At 41.5% G+C, this 13,969-nt stretch overlaps 1 protein-coding gene across 1 annotated transcript in view; it reads left to right on the top strand.

Annotated features, from left to right (window-relative positions):
* Positions 1–244: 244 nt before the first annotated feature.
* CMPK1 (cytidine/uridine monophosphate kinase 1) overlaps positions 245–13,969 on the top strand; it is a 30,620-nt gene continuing 16,895 nt past the window's right edge. Inside the window, exon 1 of the mRNA XM_002715114.5 lies at positions 245–461. Coding sequence (XP_002715160.2) covers positions 294–461 — 168 coding nt within the window. The 5' untranslated portion in view covers positions 245–293. The remainder of the gene's footprint in view (positions 462–13,969) is intronic.

Here is a 13,969-nt window from a genome sequence, read left to right as displayed (position 1 = left end):
AACGTAGGACTCCTCTCTGGGGAACCCAGGGAACCCTTAAAAGACCACCACAGTGGGAGGACCGGAAAGGGGGCGCTGACTCGGAAGAGGCTCGCGCAGGCGGCGCCGCCGAGGGAGCGGCGGCAAGCCCCGCCCCTTCCGGCCCCGGCGCGGACGCCTAGGCGGCAACGGCGGCGGGGCCGCGGCGGGCGCCGGCTCGGCCCGCCCCTTTCTCCCGCCACCTCTCCGCCCCGCCCCGCCCCTCGCCTCCACCGTGCCGGTCGCTGTCAGCTCCTTCAGTGGAGAAGCGGTGTATGCTGAATCGCTGTCGCCGCCGGCTGCTGCACGTCCTGGGCCTAAGCTTTCTGCTGCTGACCCGCCGGCCTCTTCTCTCCCCTCCCCACCTCATGAAGCCGCTGGTCGTGTTCGTCCTCGGCGGTCCTGGCGCTGGCAAGGGGACGCAGTGCGCCCGTATCGTCGAGGTGAGGCCCGGGCAGCTGGTAGGCTCCTTTGGGCTTGACTTGTCGCGGTCAGGCCTGTCCCGCCGCACCCCTCGGCACTGCAGAACGGGGACTACGAGCCCCGGCGGCCATCGCGGTGCCGCGTGGCAGCGGTCGAGGGGCCGTCGGCGCGTGGCATGCCGGGACTCGTAGTCCGCGTGTGTCCGTCTCGCGGGGGGGAACCGCTTGGGGTCGCTTTGTTACAGCGCCCCCTTTTTCCTAGGTTTTGGGGACCGAGTTCGTCTCCAGAGGGGCTGGGAGAGAGGGCCCTGGAGGGCAGCCTCTGGGAGCCCCCAGCACGCGGAGGCCAGCGTGTCGCCGTCTGTGGTGGGTGGAGGCGGCAGGAGCGCACATTGGGGTTAGAGGCCGTGTGCGCCTGCAGCTGCCGGACGGGGAGACCGGTTTTCCCTCTCCGTAGGCTCACCACTCCTGACGGGGTTTTACCCCAGAAAGGAGCCCCGGGAGCGGAGCGTGGGCCGCTGTCTCGGGCCGGTCCGCGGCAGGCTTTGGGCAGGCGGGCCCTGCGGCCAGCCCAGAGGCTCAGCCTGGGTTCCTACGGTTGGTAAAGCCGACGAGCGGTGTCCTGAGCCGGAGCCTGAACCTGGGGCCCTGCTGCCAACCACACTTGGTCGTTGTCCTTGTCGCTTCCTCTCAGCCTCGGTTGTCCCTTGTGTGATAAAACAAGAGGCTCCGCGTCCAGATTTTCTCGGAACACAGAACCCTTCCAACTTCAGAATCACATCATTTGCTTTTTCTTTGGCTTCGAGGCGTGAGAGGTTACCAGTCGAATTCTGTAAACTGTTTTCATTCTAGAGTGACAGCTACATGGTTAGCCGCTGTGGCTCAGGGAGGAGAAAGGCTCTCTGAACGAGCCGGAGGAGCGTTTGGGAGGGAAGGCAGCCGGCATGCTAGTGAAAGGAGAGGCGCCCGCGGGTGGCATGGAACACTCAGGGGATCGCTGAAGCTCAGTGACCAACGGAAGTTTTTGACCCAGAACTCCTAAAATAATTGCCTGCTCTTCCAGGACAGGGCCTCTGTTAGCGCTGGGCTTTTACTTCGCTTCTGTGTTCATACAACCGACTGCTGCCCTCTGTTCTGTTCCCTAAAGAGCATCCAGAGATGCCGGGATGTCTTCTCAAAGTCATTACTGATTATTTTTAGGAGTGAAAGTGAAATTCGCTCAACACAAAAAGACAATATTTTTCTTATTTTTGTTGATTCTTTTCATTTTTTTAAAAGGCAAATAAAAGGGTGATTTTAAGTAAAAACTTAAAAGACAAAAGTCTTATGTCTGGGCTAACTCTTATATGTAAATAGCATAATAGGGGGAAGAAGCAGATTTTAAAGTCAAATAGATATGCGTTCAAAGAAACAGATGCAAATAATTTTTTACTCTATTTTAAACGTCCTGATCTTTTATTGGCTATTTTTATTTTGAAGTACTGTTAGTTTTTGAAAATTGGTTTATGACTGTGATCTTTGAATACTTTTAAATATTTTGTTTCTGAATTGTAATATATGTTTAAATATCTATACCTAAACTAGCATTTCCATATTACTCCACTGCATTAAAAATAATCTATAATTCTGTAACTAATATTATTATTTGATCAGTAATAGCTGATGATATTTATTAAACCTGTTAAATACCAATTATAAGATTCTGTGATGAAATGCATTCTATAATACATTATGTAAGGTTTCACAATTCTACGAACTTAAGCTGTTTTGTCATTTTCTTTTGTGAAAATACTTGCTCTTGATATCAATTGTTAATAAATGTTATTAACCTGGTAATCAAATAATTCCAAAGAGTGTATAATTTAGCTATAGCTGTCCCCTGCTGATTAAGCACTCAATATCAGTTTAGTCAGAGGTGTTTTTTCCCTTTTTGAATGCCTTGTATTTTGATTCTGTATTTTATTATATAGCCAGTCATAAATTGAATTCCAAAAGAGTATTAATTTTAGAACTAAATTTTTTTCTGCAGGGAGAGAGTTGTATAAATCAGTGTTAAATTCCCCAGCTATCATGCCAAAGCTAATTTAGTTCACAGGGTCTGAAATAGAGTTGCTTCTCTGGGAAAATTAAGTTGATTTCCAACTCAGGCTTCCAGAAATACATCTTTGAGTCCTGGTTACAGAATCGAGTCCTACAGTAAAGCTCAAGAAGGGGAGATGTTGATTACCCTGTTTTGATTCATACATGTTCACATTGTATACATATTGAAATATTACATGTTAGCCTATAAGTGTGTGCAACTGTTGCTAATAAAAAGTTAAATTTGAAAGAACAAACAGACCTGAGGATGTATTGCCCTTTATCATCCGGGATCATTGTAGTTATGGAAAGGGTGTGGTTACAGGGAGGCTGGTGCTTATTTTTTTCTGGAGGCGAATTTACTCTGCTAATTGCTCTCCCAAGATCATGAAGAGAAGGCAAATTGGTTAGAATATCTTTTGAGTGTCCTGAATTGAGAAGGAAAGTTTCAAGAGAGGTTTCGAGGTTGACTTTGCCCATTTATTGGTACTCATCTTTTCCAGTTTTTTGTTAATTTGTTTTTGAAACTTAACCATTTTTCTAAATCAGTATGATACTTTCTGAGTGCTCAGAGTGACTATTGTGTAATAACGTGCTTCTAAAAAATGATGGAGATGCTGTGTCATTTGTCAGACTAAGCTTTGTTTGTGTTTGTTGTTTTGGCCCAGGAGAATTATGGCATCATACTAAAACTTTTCTTTGAAAATAATAATAATAATTTTGGATGTGTTGGAAGGAATATTTAAACCTCTTCTCACTTAAAGATTATGAACATTTTGACAAATTATTACTGAAGCTTGTATCCATGCCAAAGTGCTTTCTGTAGCAACCAGAAAGCACTGTTGTCATTTTGCTGTTGTACCTTCCTCCAGGGCCTGGATGCATTTTGCATGGCCACCATATTTACTGTGCTTAGAAATTTTTAGGTGATATTGACTTCAGGCATGAAGAAACCAGAGGCTTGATTTTATTTATCTTTGTGTCTTCAGTGTTGAACATTGTACTGGGTGCTAGTATGTGCCTAATAAGTACTGTGTGAAGGTTCTTCAAAAACTTTATGGAAAATTAGTTAAAAGTCTATTTTGGTGCCAAATTTTTTTTAATTCATGCATAGTTTTTTCATAACACACGTGTCCCATGAACTTTTCGGAGACTCTTTGTATTCATTAAATTTCTTTTCTGTGTAGTTTTATTTATTTGTGAGGTGGAGAGACAACACAGACACTTTCCCATCTGTTGACTCTACAAATACCCATGCTGTCCTTGGCCTGGTTGGATCAAGGCTGGGGAGTCTCAAACCAGCCTAGGTCTCGCATGTAGGTAGCAGAGAAGCCCGTTTATTTGACCCATTGGCATTAACTTTCAAAGTCTGTGTTAGCAGGAACCCAGAGTCAAGAACTAGAGCTGGGTCTCAAACTCAGTACTCTGATGTGGTATGTGGGCCTCTTAACTGTTAGGGTAGCCTGTGGCGTGATTGGATGAATATTTAGGGAGGACTTTTATTTATCTCAAGATGTAAAAATTTCTAAAATTTGGTCCCCAGAGGGCGCCCAAGTAGCAGTTAACTCTCCCAATTTTAGGACCAGAAGTATGTGGGTAACACCTAGCTTTGTCTTCCCAGGATTCTCATATATTATTTCTGTTTACTCTCGGTGAATAAATGCTCCTCATAACAAATTCCTCAAACAGGTGAGAACTGAGATGAAGTGAGATTGGAAAGAAAATTCACTGGAGATGAAAATCCAGTGTTTAGTGATGGTGTTACAGCACAGTGGGTTATGCCATTACTTGGGATGCCCACATCTCATGTCATATTGCCTGGATTTGAGTAAGTCTCTACTTCTGATCCAGCTTCCTGTTAATGCTCATTCTCTGAGGCAACAGATGATAGGTCAGTGTTAGGGTACCTTCCATCCACAAGGGAGACCTGGGTGAAGTTTCTGGTTCCTGGCTTTGGCCTGCCCCAGCCCCAGTTGTGATGGGCATTTGGGGAGATTTCTATCTCTTTCTGCCTTTTAAATAAATAAATAAACTTTAAAAAAAAATCTAGTTTAAGAATAGGCCTTTTTCCTTTTGGTATGATAGGTTGTGTAATAAGTGTGTTTTGTGTTTGTGTTAAAGCTTAAATTATCTGTAAAAGAGATGGTCCCGAGAATCCTGACTCTTCTGAAGCACCTCTGTTTCATTGAGGGTGCTTATAACAGACTTTGTAATGTTTTTTTTTTTTAAAGATTTTTTTATTTATTTATTTTTTTCATTATTTTTTTTTTGACAGGCAGAGTGGACAGTGAGAGAGAGAGACAGAGAGAAAGGTCTTCCTTTTGCCGTTGGTTCACCCTCCAATGGCTGCCGCGGTCGGCGCGCTGCGGCCGGCGCACCGCGCCGATCCGATGGCAGGAGCCAGGAGCCAGGTGCTTTTCCTGGTCTCCCATGGGGTGCAGGGCCCAAGCACCTGGGCCATCCTCCACTGCACTCCCTGGCCACAGCAGAGAGCTGGCCTGGAAGAGGGGCAACCGGGATAGAATCCGGTGCCCTGACCGGGACCCGGTGTTCCGGCGCCGCTAGGCGGAGGATTAGCCTAGTGAGCCGCGGCGCCGGCCTCAGACTTTGTAATGTTAACAATGTGAAGGAGGGGAGACTATCTTCAGATTATTTACTCTCCTTACTTTTGAGAACATTCTTTTTTGCCTTTCCATTTTAATCATAAAAGTAATACCTGCCTGTTAGAAAAAGTTATATCTCTTCTATTAATTGTTTCCCTATCTCTTTCTCAATATTCTTACAAACAGAATTGTAAATACTTTCTTAATCTCCAAAGGGGGATTATTCTGTGCTTTACTGAAAATATCATGAGTGTATTTTCAGGTTTTTGTCTGTAGATACAATTCATTTTTATAAGTAGTTGCAGAAGATTCTGTAATGTGACTATTACCATAGCTTAGTTGTCCCATCCGGCCTCCCTTTTTTTTTTTTTTAAATTTTTTTTGACAGGCAGAATTAGTGAGAGAGAGAGAGAAAGGTCTTCCTTTTTCCGTTGATTAACCCCCCACAAGTGGCTGCCATGGCCAGCACACTGCGCTGCTCCGAAGCCAGGAGCCAGGTGCTTCCTCCTGGTCTCTCATGCGGGTGCAGGGCCCAAGGACCTGGGCTATCCTCTACTGCCCTCCTGTGCCACAGCAGAGAGCTGGACTGGAAGAGGAGTGACTGGAACAGAATCCGGCACTCCAACCAGGACTAGAACCTGGGGTGCCGGCGCCGCAGGCGGAGGATTAGTCAAGTGAGCCGCGGTGCTGGCCCCCATCTCCTTTTGATGGACCTTAAGTATAGTTTTCAGAGATTATCAGTAAACTTCCTTGTAAATACAACATTGCAGGTGGATGCCTTTATTTTATGAACAAGATTCCTAAAAGAGAATTACTGGATCAGAGGGTTTATGCACTTTATTTATTTTTTAAGATTTATTTAATTATTTTGAAAGAGTTACAGAGAGAGGGAGAGACAGAGAGATCTGTCTACTGGTTTCATTCCCCAGATAACCACAACAGCTAGCACTGGGACAGGCCAAAGCCAGGAGCCAGGAGCTTCAACTGGGTCTCCCACATGGGTGGCAGGGCCCCAAGCACCTGGCCCTTCTTTTACTGCTTTTCCACAGCCATTAGCAGGGAACTGGATCTTTTGCTGCTTTTCCAAAGCTATCAGCAGGGAGCTGGATTGGAAGTGGAAAAGCCTGGACATGAACCAGCAGCCATATGGGATGCCAGTGTTGCGGGTGGTAGCTTCACCTGCTGTGCCACAACATTGGTCCCTGCATTTAAGTGTTGACATCCCATATGGGCGCCGGTTCTAGTCCCGGCTGCGCCTCTTCTGATCCAGCTCTCTGCTATGGCCTGGGATAGCAGTGGAGGATGGTCCAGGTCCTTGGGCCCCTGCACCCTTGTGGGGGACCTGGAAGAAGCTCCTGGCTCCTGGCTTCGGATCAGCTCAGCTCTGGCCGTTGCAGTCATTTGGGGAGTGAACCAGTGGAATGGAAGACCTTTCTCTCTGTCTTTCCCTCTCACTGTCTGTAACTCTATCTCTCAAATAAATAAATTAAAAAAAAAAAAAAAGAAAAGAAATGTTAGACTTTTGTTCTCACGACTCTCCTCTCTGCTGTTTGGGTCATGCCTGCCCTCTGGGGAAGGCTCGTCTGTACTCTTGTGTTTCAAATGTCAGTCTCTTTGGGAAGCACCTTCACAGACATGACCAGAAATAATATTTTCCCAGCTTTCTAGACATCCCTTAACTGGTCAAGTTGATGCCTAAAATTAGCCACCTAAGTATAAGAAACCTTATACTTAATGCATTTCACTGGGTAATTATTATTTTAACTTCTGCAAATTTGTTAATCTTTATAAAGTTTTTCTGAATAAATTCTTCAATTTTTTTATAAAAGGGGTCCATAAAGGTGAAATGACATAATTAGCTGATTGTATTAAAAATACTTCCTTGTATTTGTAATTTGTTTAGAAAGCATTTTTTGAGAGCCAAGTGTTACGATAGTTGCTGAGATGAGCAAGAAACAAACCTAGCTGCCCAAAGTTCACAGTGCTGTAGGGAGATAAGGAAGCGAATCAGTGGTGACTGTAGGATAGAGTGAGTAAATTCTGTGGTATAAATATGCCCAATATACCATTCAGATGGGGACATGTGAATTTCAGTCCAGTGGGTCAGGGAAGGCTTCCCAGGTGGGTGATGTGTATGAGTTCAAGTTTTGAAGAACAGTAGGAAAGAAGCAGTTGGTTGGAGAGGGGGAGTGTAAAGCACTTACAACCTAGGGTAATGGAGGTTTCGATTCTGAGAAAAACCTAGAGAATAAACCGACATAAGTGAGGTTGACACAGAAACACTTCCTGAATGCAAACTGTATGTGCTGTGTTTGTGGTGAGGATACATTTAGAGGCTTTCTGTTTGGACTGGAGATTGACACACTTAATAAAATTTTATATAAAATATAAAAGAATTTTGCAAATTAAAGGCTTAGCCATAAACTGTTTTTAAAATGTTTTTCTTTTAATGTTGCCTGCCCTAACTAGAGTGCCGTGTTTTTGAGAATGGGGACCCTCTCTTTGCCCACTCTCACTCAGTCACATCGTGTTTATGATGCCCACTTATCTTGTAGATCTTAACTTAAAGACTCCCAGATGTTCTCAGTTCCTTGGCATCCTTAGTGTTTTTGGGATTTTTTTTTTTTTCACAGCAGCCCTAGTCCAAAAGAAATACCTAACAGTTAAAGTTCTAAGGTAATTAGGTCCAAGATTATTTGACAACTCCATTAGATTATAAACTCCATATGGGTAACAACCCTAGACTTTAAACTTTATCCTCATAGCTTTAGTGCATTGCACAATATTTGGCGTAAGTTAATGCTCAGTAAATATTTGTTAAGTAGGTTTCGAAGCAACTCAGAGCTGTAATCCTACTCCTTGGTGAGTTTTTAAAATATTTGCTCTTCAGTTTCCTCCATTGAAAATTAGTGATACTTATATACTTTATAGGAAATGGTGGGGATTAATCAAGAAAACTCATGGAATAAAATGTCTAGCACAGTACCTAGTATATAGTAGATATTTTATATGTGTTAGCACCTTCCGCCTTACCTCATTTTATGCTTATCTATTGTCATTCAAAGAAATGTCTTGAGCAGTGTAAATATATGCTCTTGAGTAGACATTGTTAGTCATCACATTGATGAAAAATTGAAAGCCACACAAATAAATATTAGAAGTATCATATCCTATGTATTGTCTGTTAGAGAAGTGATGTGTAGAGTGAGGTGCTAGAGCCAGACTGCCTGAGACTGAATTTCTCCCATCCAATAATAACCAGGCCTGACCCTGCTTAACTTCCGAGATCAGACGAGATGTGGTGTGTTCAGGGTGGTATGGCTATAGCCTTAAGACTGAATTTCACACTACCACTTCCTGTGTGTGATTTTACCCAAGTTGTTTAACTTCTCTAAGTCTCAGTTTTCTCATCTTTAAAATGAGAATAATATGGTACATTATGCAAGGGGTCTTTAAAAAGTTCATGGAAAATGCATTTTATAAAATATTCATATATGTATTTCATTTTGGGGGGAACCAAAATTTATCTTTTAATTTCATTTTTCCATGAAGTTTTTTTTTATTTTTATTTTTTCCATGAAGTTTTTATAATACCCTCTATATGAGTGTTTCTCTGGAAAAAAAATAATTCTTACCCCAAAATATATTTTCACCTCAATCAAGATTAGATTTTTTTTAAAGATTTTTATTTATTTATTTGAAAGCGTAACTGTGCCACAGAGTTATCCTGAATTTTGGTTTTCTTGGTGTGCACTGGAAGTATAGGAATAATCTAGAAGACACTGTACTGGGAATTGAATTGATTGATTTAGGTATCAGTCAAAATTTTTCTTTGCCACTTAATCATTTAATGATTATCATTATCAGGACATTATTTGAGGACAGAGAGAGGAAAGGTGGGGAGAGAGAGAGAGAGAGAGAGAGAGAGGTTTTCCATTGGCTGGTTCACCCCCCCAATTGGCCGCAACGACTGGAGCTGCGCTAATCCAAAGCCAGGAGCTTCCTCCGGGTCTCCAGTACAGGTGCAGGGGCCCCAAGACTTGGGTCATCTTTCGCTGTTTTTCCCAGGCCTAGTAGAGAGCTGGATGGGAAGAGGAGCAGCCGACCGGAGCCCATATGAGATGCTGACTCGATTAGATGTTTCCAATTTAAGTCTGTCCTAGCTCAAAGCCCTTGATTAATATCAGTTGTTTCCTTCCTTCCCTTGAAATTTACTTGCTTTATACCCATTAGGTTAAAATTTCTGTGACAATAGGTTAGTCTGACTGAACACTACATTCCACTTAATAAGCTAATAGAAGACTGTAGTTACTGAAGTTCTCCTAAAGTCACATAGGAGTACATTATTTTTTCAATCATTATTTATTTGAAAGACAGAATGACAGAGAGAGGGAGAGATAAGAGAGAGAAAAAGGTCTTCCATCTGCTGGTTCACTCCCCAAATGGCCACGATGGGCAGGGCTGGGCCAAGCCAAAGCCAGAAGCCCAAAGCTCCTTCTTAGTCTCCCACATGGATGGCAGGGGCTCAAGAACTTGGGCCATTTTCTGCTGCTTTCCCAGATGCATTAGCAGGGAGCTGAGTTAGAAGTGGAGCAGCTGGGACTTAAACATTGGCTCTCTGATGTGGGATGCTGACCCCATGAGTCCATTATTTTAATGGTTGGCCTTCTGAATTGAAATTCAGAGCATTGCAGAGAAGTTGCCCTAGTTGTGGGGCTTTTAATCCAGGTAAGAGAGAGGTGAGGACAGAGGGTAATTATATTTGAATTGTGTTGGAGTGGTCACACTGACTTATTTATTACCTTAAGCTAGTACTGTTAGCCCAATTATCATATGAAAATGTATTTGCTTTCACATTTCTGTTGCTTTAACCTGACAAAACAAGAATATTTTTACAGACTAAACATGTGATAAGAGCATTTAGAACTTAATAGAGAGCAGGTGTGACTGACATACTGTTTGCTGACAGTTTTATGCTGCCTGGTGAGTAAAGTTAACAAAACATCACTTTGGTAAAGGAAAAAGCACCAGTTGTTTCTATTCTCAGGAACTTTTACTTTGAGGGGCTGGGAAACACATGTTCCATGCCTGGTTTCCATCAGTATTCCATGCATCAGACCCATTCATTGGTTCCATTCACCATTAGGATGTATATCCCATATCGATAAGGAAATAAATAACTTGGAGCCACACGAAAGACTGCCTCTCTGCCCACTTCCTGTTTGGAGCTTCTAGGACATATTAGTCATTGATGTTTGCTATTGGAAATTATTGTATATTTAATCCACAGGATTTACCTTTGGAATTATGTTGGTTTAGATAAGTATATGAATTTTGGTTTTCTTTTTTTTTTTTTTAAGGTTTATTTCAAAGCCAGAATTAGAGAGGGAAAGAGAGAGAGAGAGAGAGAGCTCTTCCAACTACTGGCTCACTCCCTAAATGGCTGCAACGGCCAGAGGTGGGCTGAATCCAGGAGCCAGGAGCTTCTTCCTGGTCTCCAGTGTTGGTGAAGAGGCTCAAGCACTTGGGCCATCTCACTGCCTTCCCAGTCCATTGGCAGGGAGCTGGATTGAAGTGGAACAGCCAGGACTGGAACTGGCGCCTATAAGGGATGCCAGCACTGCAGATGGCGGCTTGACCCACTGTGCCACAGAGCTATCCTGAATTTTGGTTTTCTTGGTGTGTACTGGAAATATAGGAATAATCTAGAAGACACTGTACTGGGAATCAAATTGATTGATTTAGGTCTCAAATGGTCAAAATTTTTCTTTGCCACTTAATCATTTAGTGACTATCATTATCAGGTGAAGCAAATACAAAACGGAAATGACAGTGCTTCAGAAGTAGAGAAAGGTAAGGAGGAGGCAGAGGAAGCAACTTGACTGAGTCAGGGTGGGGCAAATATGCTTAGCTTTTTGTGTGGATAAAGTTCCTGACCTTTTCTTGCCACAGGATACAATAAAACCCCATCAAATTTGAGTCTCTTTTAAACTTTAACCCCAGATTCTGTTATTCAAAGGCTATAGTAGCTTTAAGGCCAAAGACTGCAACTCTGTGTGGGTCATCTAGGAATTGCCTTACAGGCCTGTGGTGGACTGATAGAGTCACTGAGACACAGGAGACCTGACTTCTAATCTTGAACTGCTAGGTGGAGAGGAGGGCTTCAGTGAAATATGTTTCCATTTAAACCTTTGCTGCTATGCCTTTTGGATCCTCTCAACTGAGTGTGTCTCTAAATTCCCATCTGTTTCGAGGATATAAAACTGGACTGTTTTCTGTCTCCTTCTACAACTCTTGACTCCCTGCCCACGCAGTGTGTGTCTGTTTTGCCATATAATACTTTTGTTTCTCCTTTGTTTAAGGAGTGGATCACTTTCCAGAGAAATTTTATGTAAATATTTGAATTGATTTTTAGTTTTTAGTTTTGGAGCAATTCATCGATACCTGTCTCCAAAGCTGCTATTCTCTACAATGATTTAGTTTTAAATCTTAAATAAGCTTTTGGTTATGCAGGTACTATTTCTCTTTTTTTTTCTTGAAATCAGATCCTGTTTCTTACATTGAGATTCCTGTCCTTACTTAATATGAGGCTATTTTGAATTTAATTTTGCTGTGATGTTAGGATTTGCTATTAATAAAATTGACCATCTTGCTTTGTATTTGCTTTTTAAAGATTTGTACATAAGCTTTTTTAAAGTTAAAATTTTTTTTAAAAAAATCTTTTATATATTTATTTGAGAGGTAGAGTTACAGAGGGAGGGAGAAATAGAGAAAGGTCTTTCATCTGCTGGTTCATTCCCCAAATGGCCACAACGAAGGAGCTGGACCTATCAGAAGCCAGGAGCCAAGAGCTTCTTCTGGGTCTCCCACATGGGTGCAGGGGCCCAAGCACTCAGAACATCTTCTACTGCTTTCCTAGGCCATAAGCAGAGAGCTGGATTGAAAGAGGAGCAGCTGGGCCATGAACCAGCATCCAAATTGGATGCTGGCACCACAGGTAGAGGCTTAATCTATATGCCACAGCACGGGTTCCTGAAAGTTAAAAATGAAAGGTCTTAACCAGCCTAATCCTACTTTTCTTTTCTTATTTAACTACTTACTAACTTTTTTGTGTGCCTTTCTGGCCCTTTTTTCATGTATACTGATATAAAGTATGTATGTATGTGTGTCCACACATACACATTGCTTATTATGTGAGTTGCATTGTTTTACTTAGCAATATATCTTGGAGAGCTTTCCATATTAGAACATCTAAGTAGCTCTTCATAATATACACAATAACATATTTAGGTATTAGTATATTGTGGACATTAACATTTTCTGTTATACACAAATGATGTTGCCTTTGTGCATACTTGCAATAATACTGTAACTCCTAGAAATGGATTTATTGAGGCAACAGGTATAAAAACTGAAATTTTGATAGACTTTGACATATTGCCCTCAAAAAAAGGCTGGATAGTCCCACAAAGTACGAGGTTACTGGTTTCCCTATCTCCTTGACCTTGCTCCAAGTACAAGTCTTTTTCACTTTACCCCATCTGATGGTGGAAAATGGATTTGCATTGTTTTAATTTGAATTTTCATGATTATTAGTGAGGTTGAGTCTCTGGTTTATTTTCTGTGATTTGTTCCTTTTTTCTAACTCATTTTTGTATTGAATAGTTTTCTTTATTAGTAGGATCTATTTATATACAATGTATATCACTCCTTACCTTTGTATAGTAAAAATATTTTCTCCTAGGATATTGCTTGCAATTTTGTTGTTTATAATACCTTTCTTTCTCCAAAAGTTTTTTTTTTTTATTTTTGTGGTCAACTAATTCTTAGCTGTTTGGGTTCCTATTTAGTAATACCTTTTCCTGTCTCAAAATTCTTTTCCTCTAGTGCTATCATAGGGTTTTTCCTTGGCGGGTGTTTTAGGACCTTCATTCACCTATAATTTTTGTTTGTGTATGATAAGATGCAGAGGTCTAATTTAATTTTTCCCCTAATACCAGTTGTGCAAATACTATGTAAAATCCTTCCCCACAGATTTTTTAGATGCCGACTATCATACTGAATTCCCATATATACTCAATTCTGTTTTGGGACTCTTAAAGAGTTTCATATTTTTTTGTCAGTTTTTATACCATTATCACACTGTTTCAATTTGTAAGTCCTCATTTGTAGTTGATAATATTGTTTTCAGTTTTGGTCATTCAATTACATTTATTCTTCCTGATAAATTTGAGAAGAATTTTACCAAATTTCATTTAAAAACAAATAAAACAAATTCCAATAAAATTTTTTGAGGTTGCAATAAATTTATATATTAGTTTGAGGAAAATTTAAATATTTATAGTATGACTCTTTATACCTGAGAATGCCTTTTCTTTATGATCTTGGTTTTATATATGTCCTATAGTGTTCCTCTTAGTTTCTTCATATAATTCTTTGTTTTTTTTTTTGTTTTTTTTTTTTTTAAGATTTATTTTATTGGAAAGAGTTACAGAGAGAGGTCAAGACAGAGAGAGAGAGATAGAGAGGTCTTCCATCCGCTGGTTCACTCCCCAAATGACTGCAACAGTCAGAGCTGAGCTGATCCGAGCCAGGAGCAAGGAGATTCTTCCCGGTCTGCCACATGGGTGCAGGGGCCCAAGGACTTGGGCCATCTTCTAATGCTTTCCTAGATCTACTGCTTTATTTAATTTGTTTCTAAACCTTAAACACACTAGGTCAGTGTTCTGAGTATGTTGCTCATACAAGGTCCTTTGATCCTTGCTGAATTCTGTGTTTCTCTGAATGCATCTCTGTTAGTTTGATAATTTTGCTTATTGCTCAAATGTTATGTTTGCATAATGCCAT

The sequence above is a fragment of the Oryctolagus cuniculus genome, chromosome 7 (genome assembly GCF_051225735.1).
Source record: "Oryctolagus cuniculus isolate XC-2025 breed Fujian yellow rabbit chromosome 7, ASM5122573v1, whole genome shotgun sequence".
Taxonomy (NCBI): domain Eukaryota; kingdom Metazoa; phylum Chordata; class Mammalia; order Lagomorpha; family Leporidae; genus Oryctolagus; species Oryctolagus cuniculus.
This window is presented reverse-complemented; position numbering and strand designations above follow the sequence as displayed.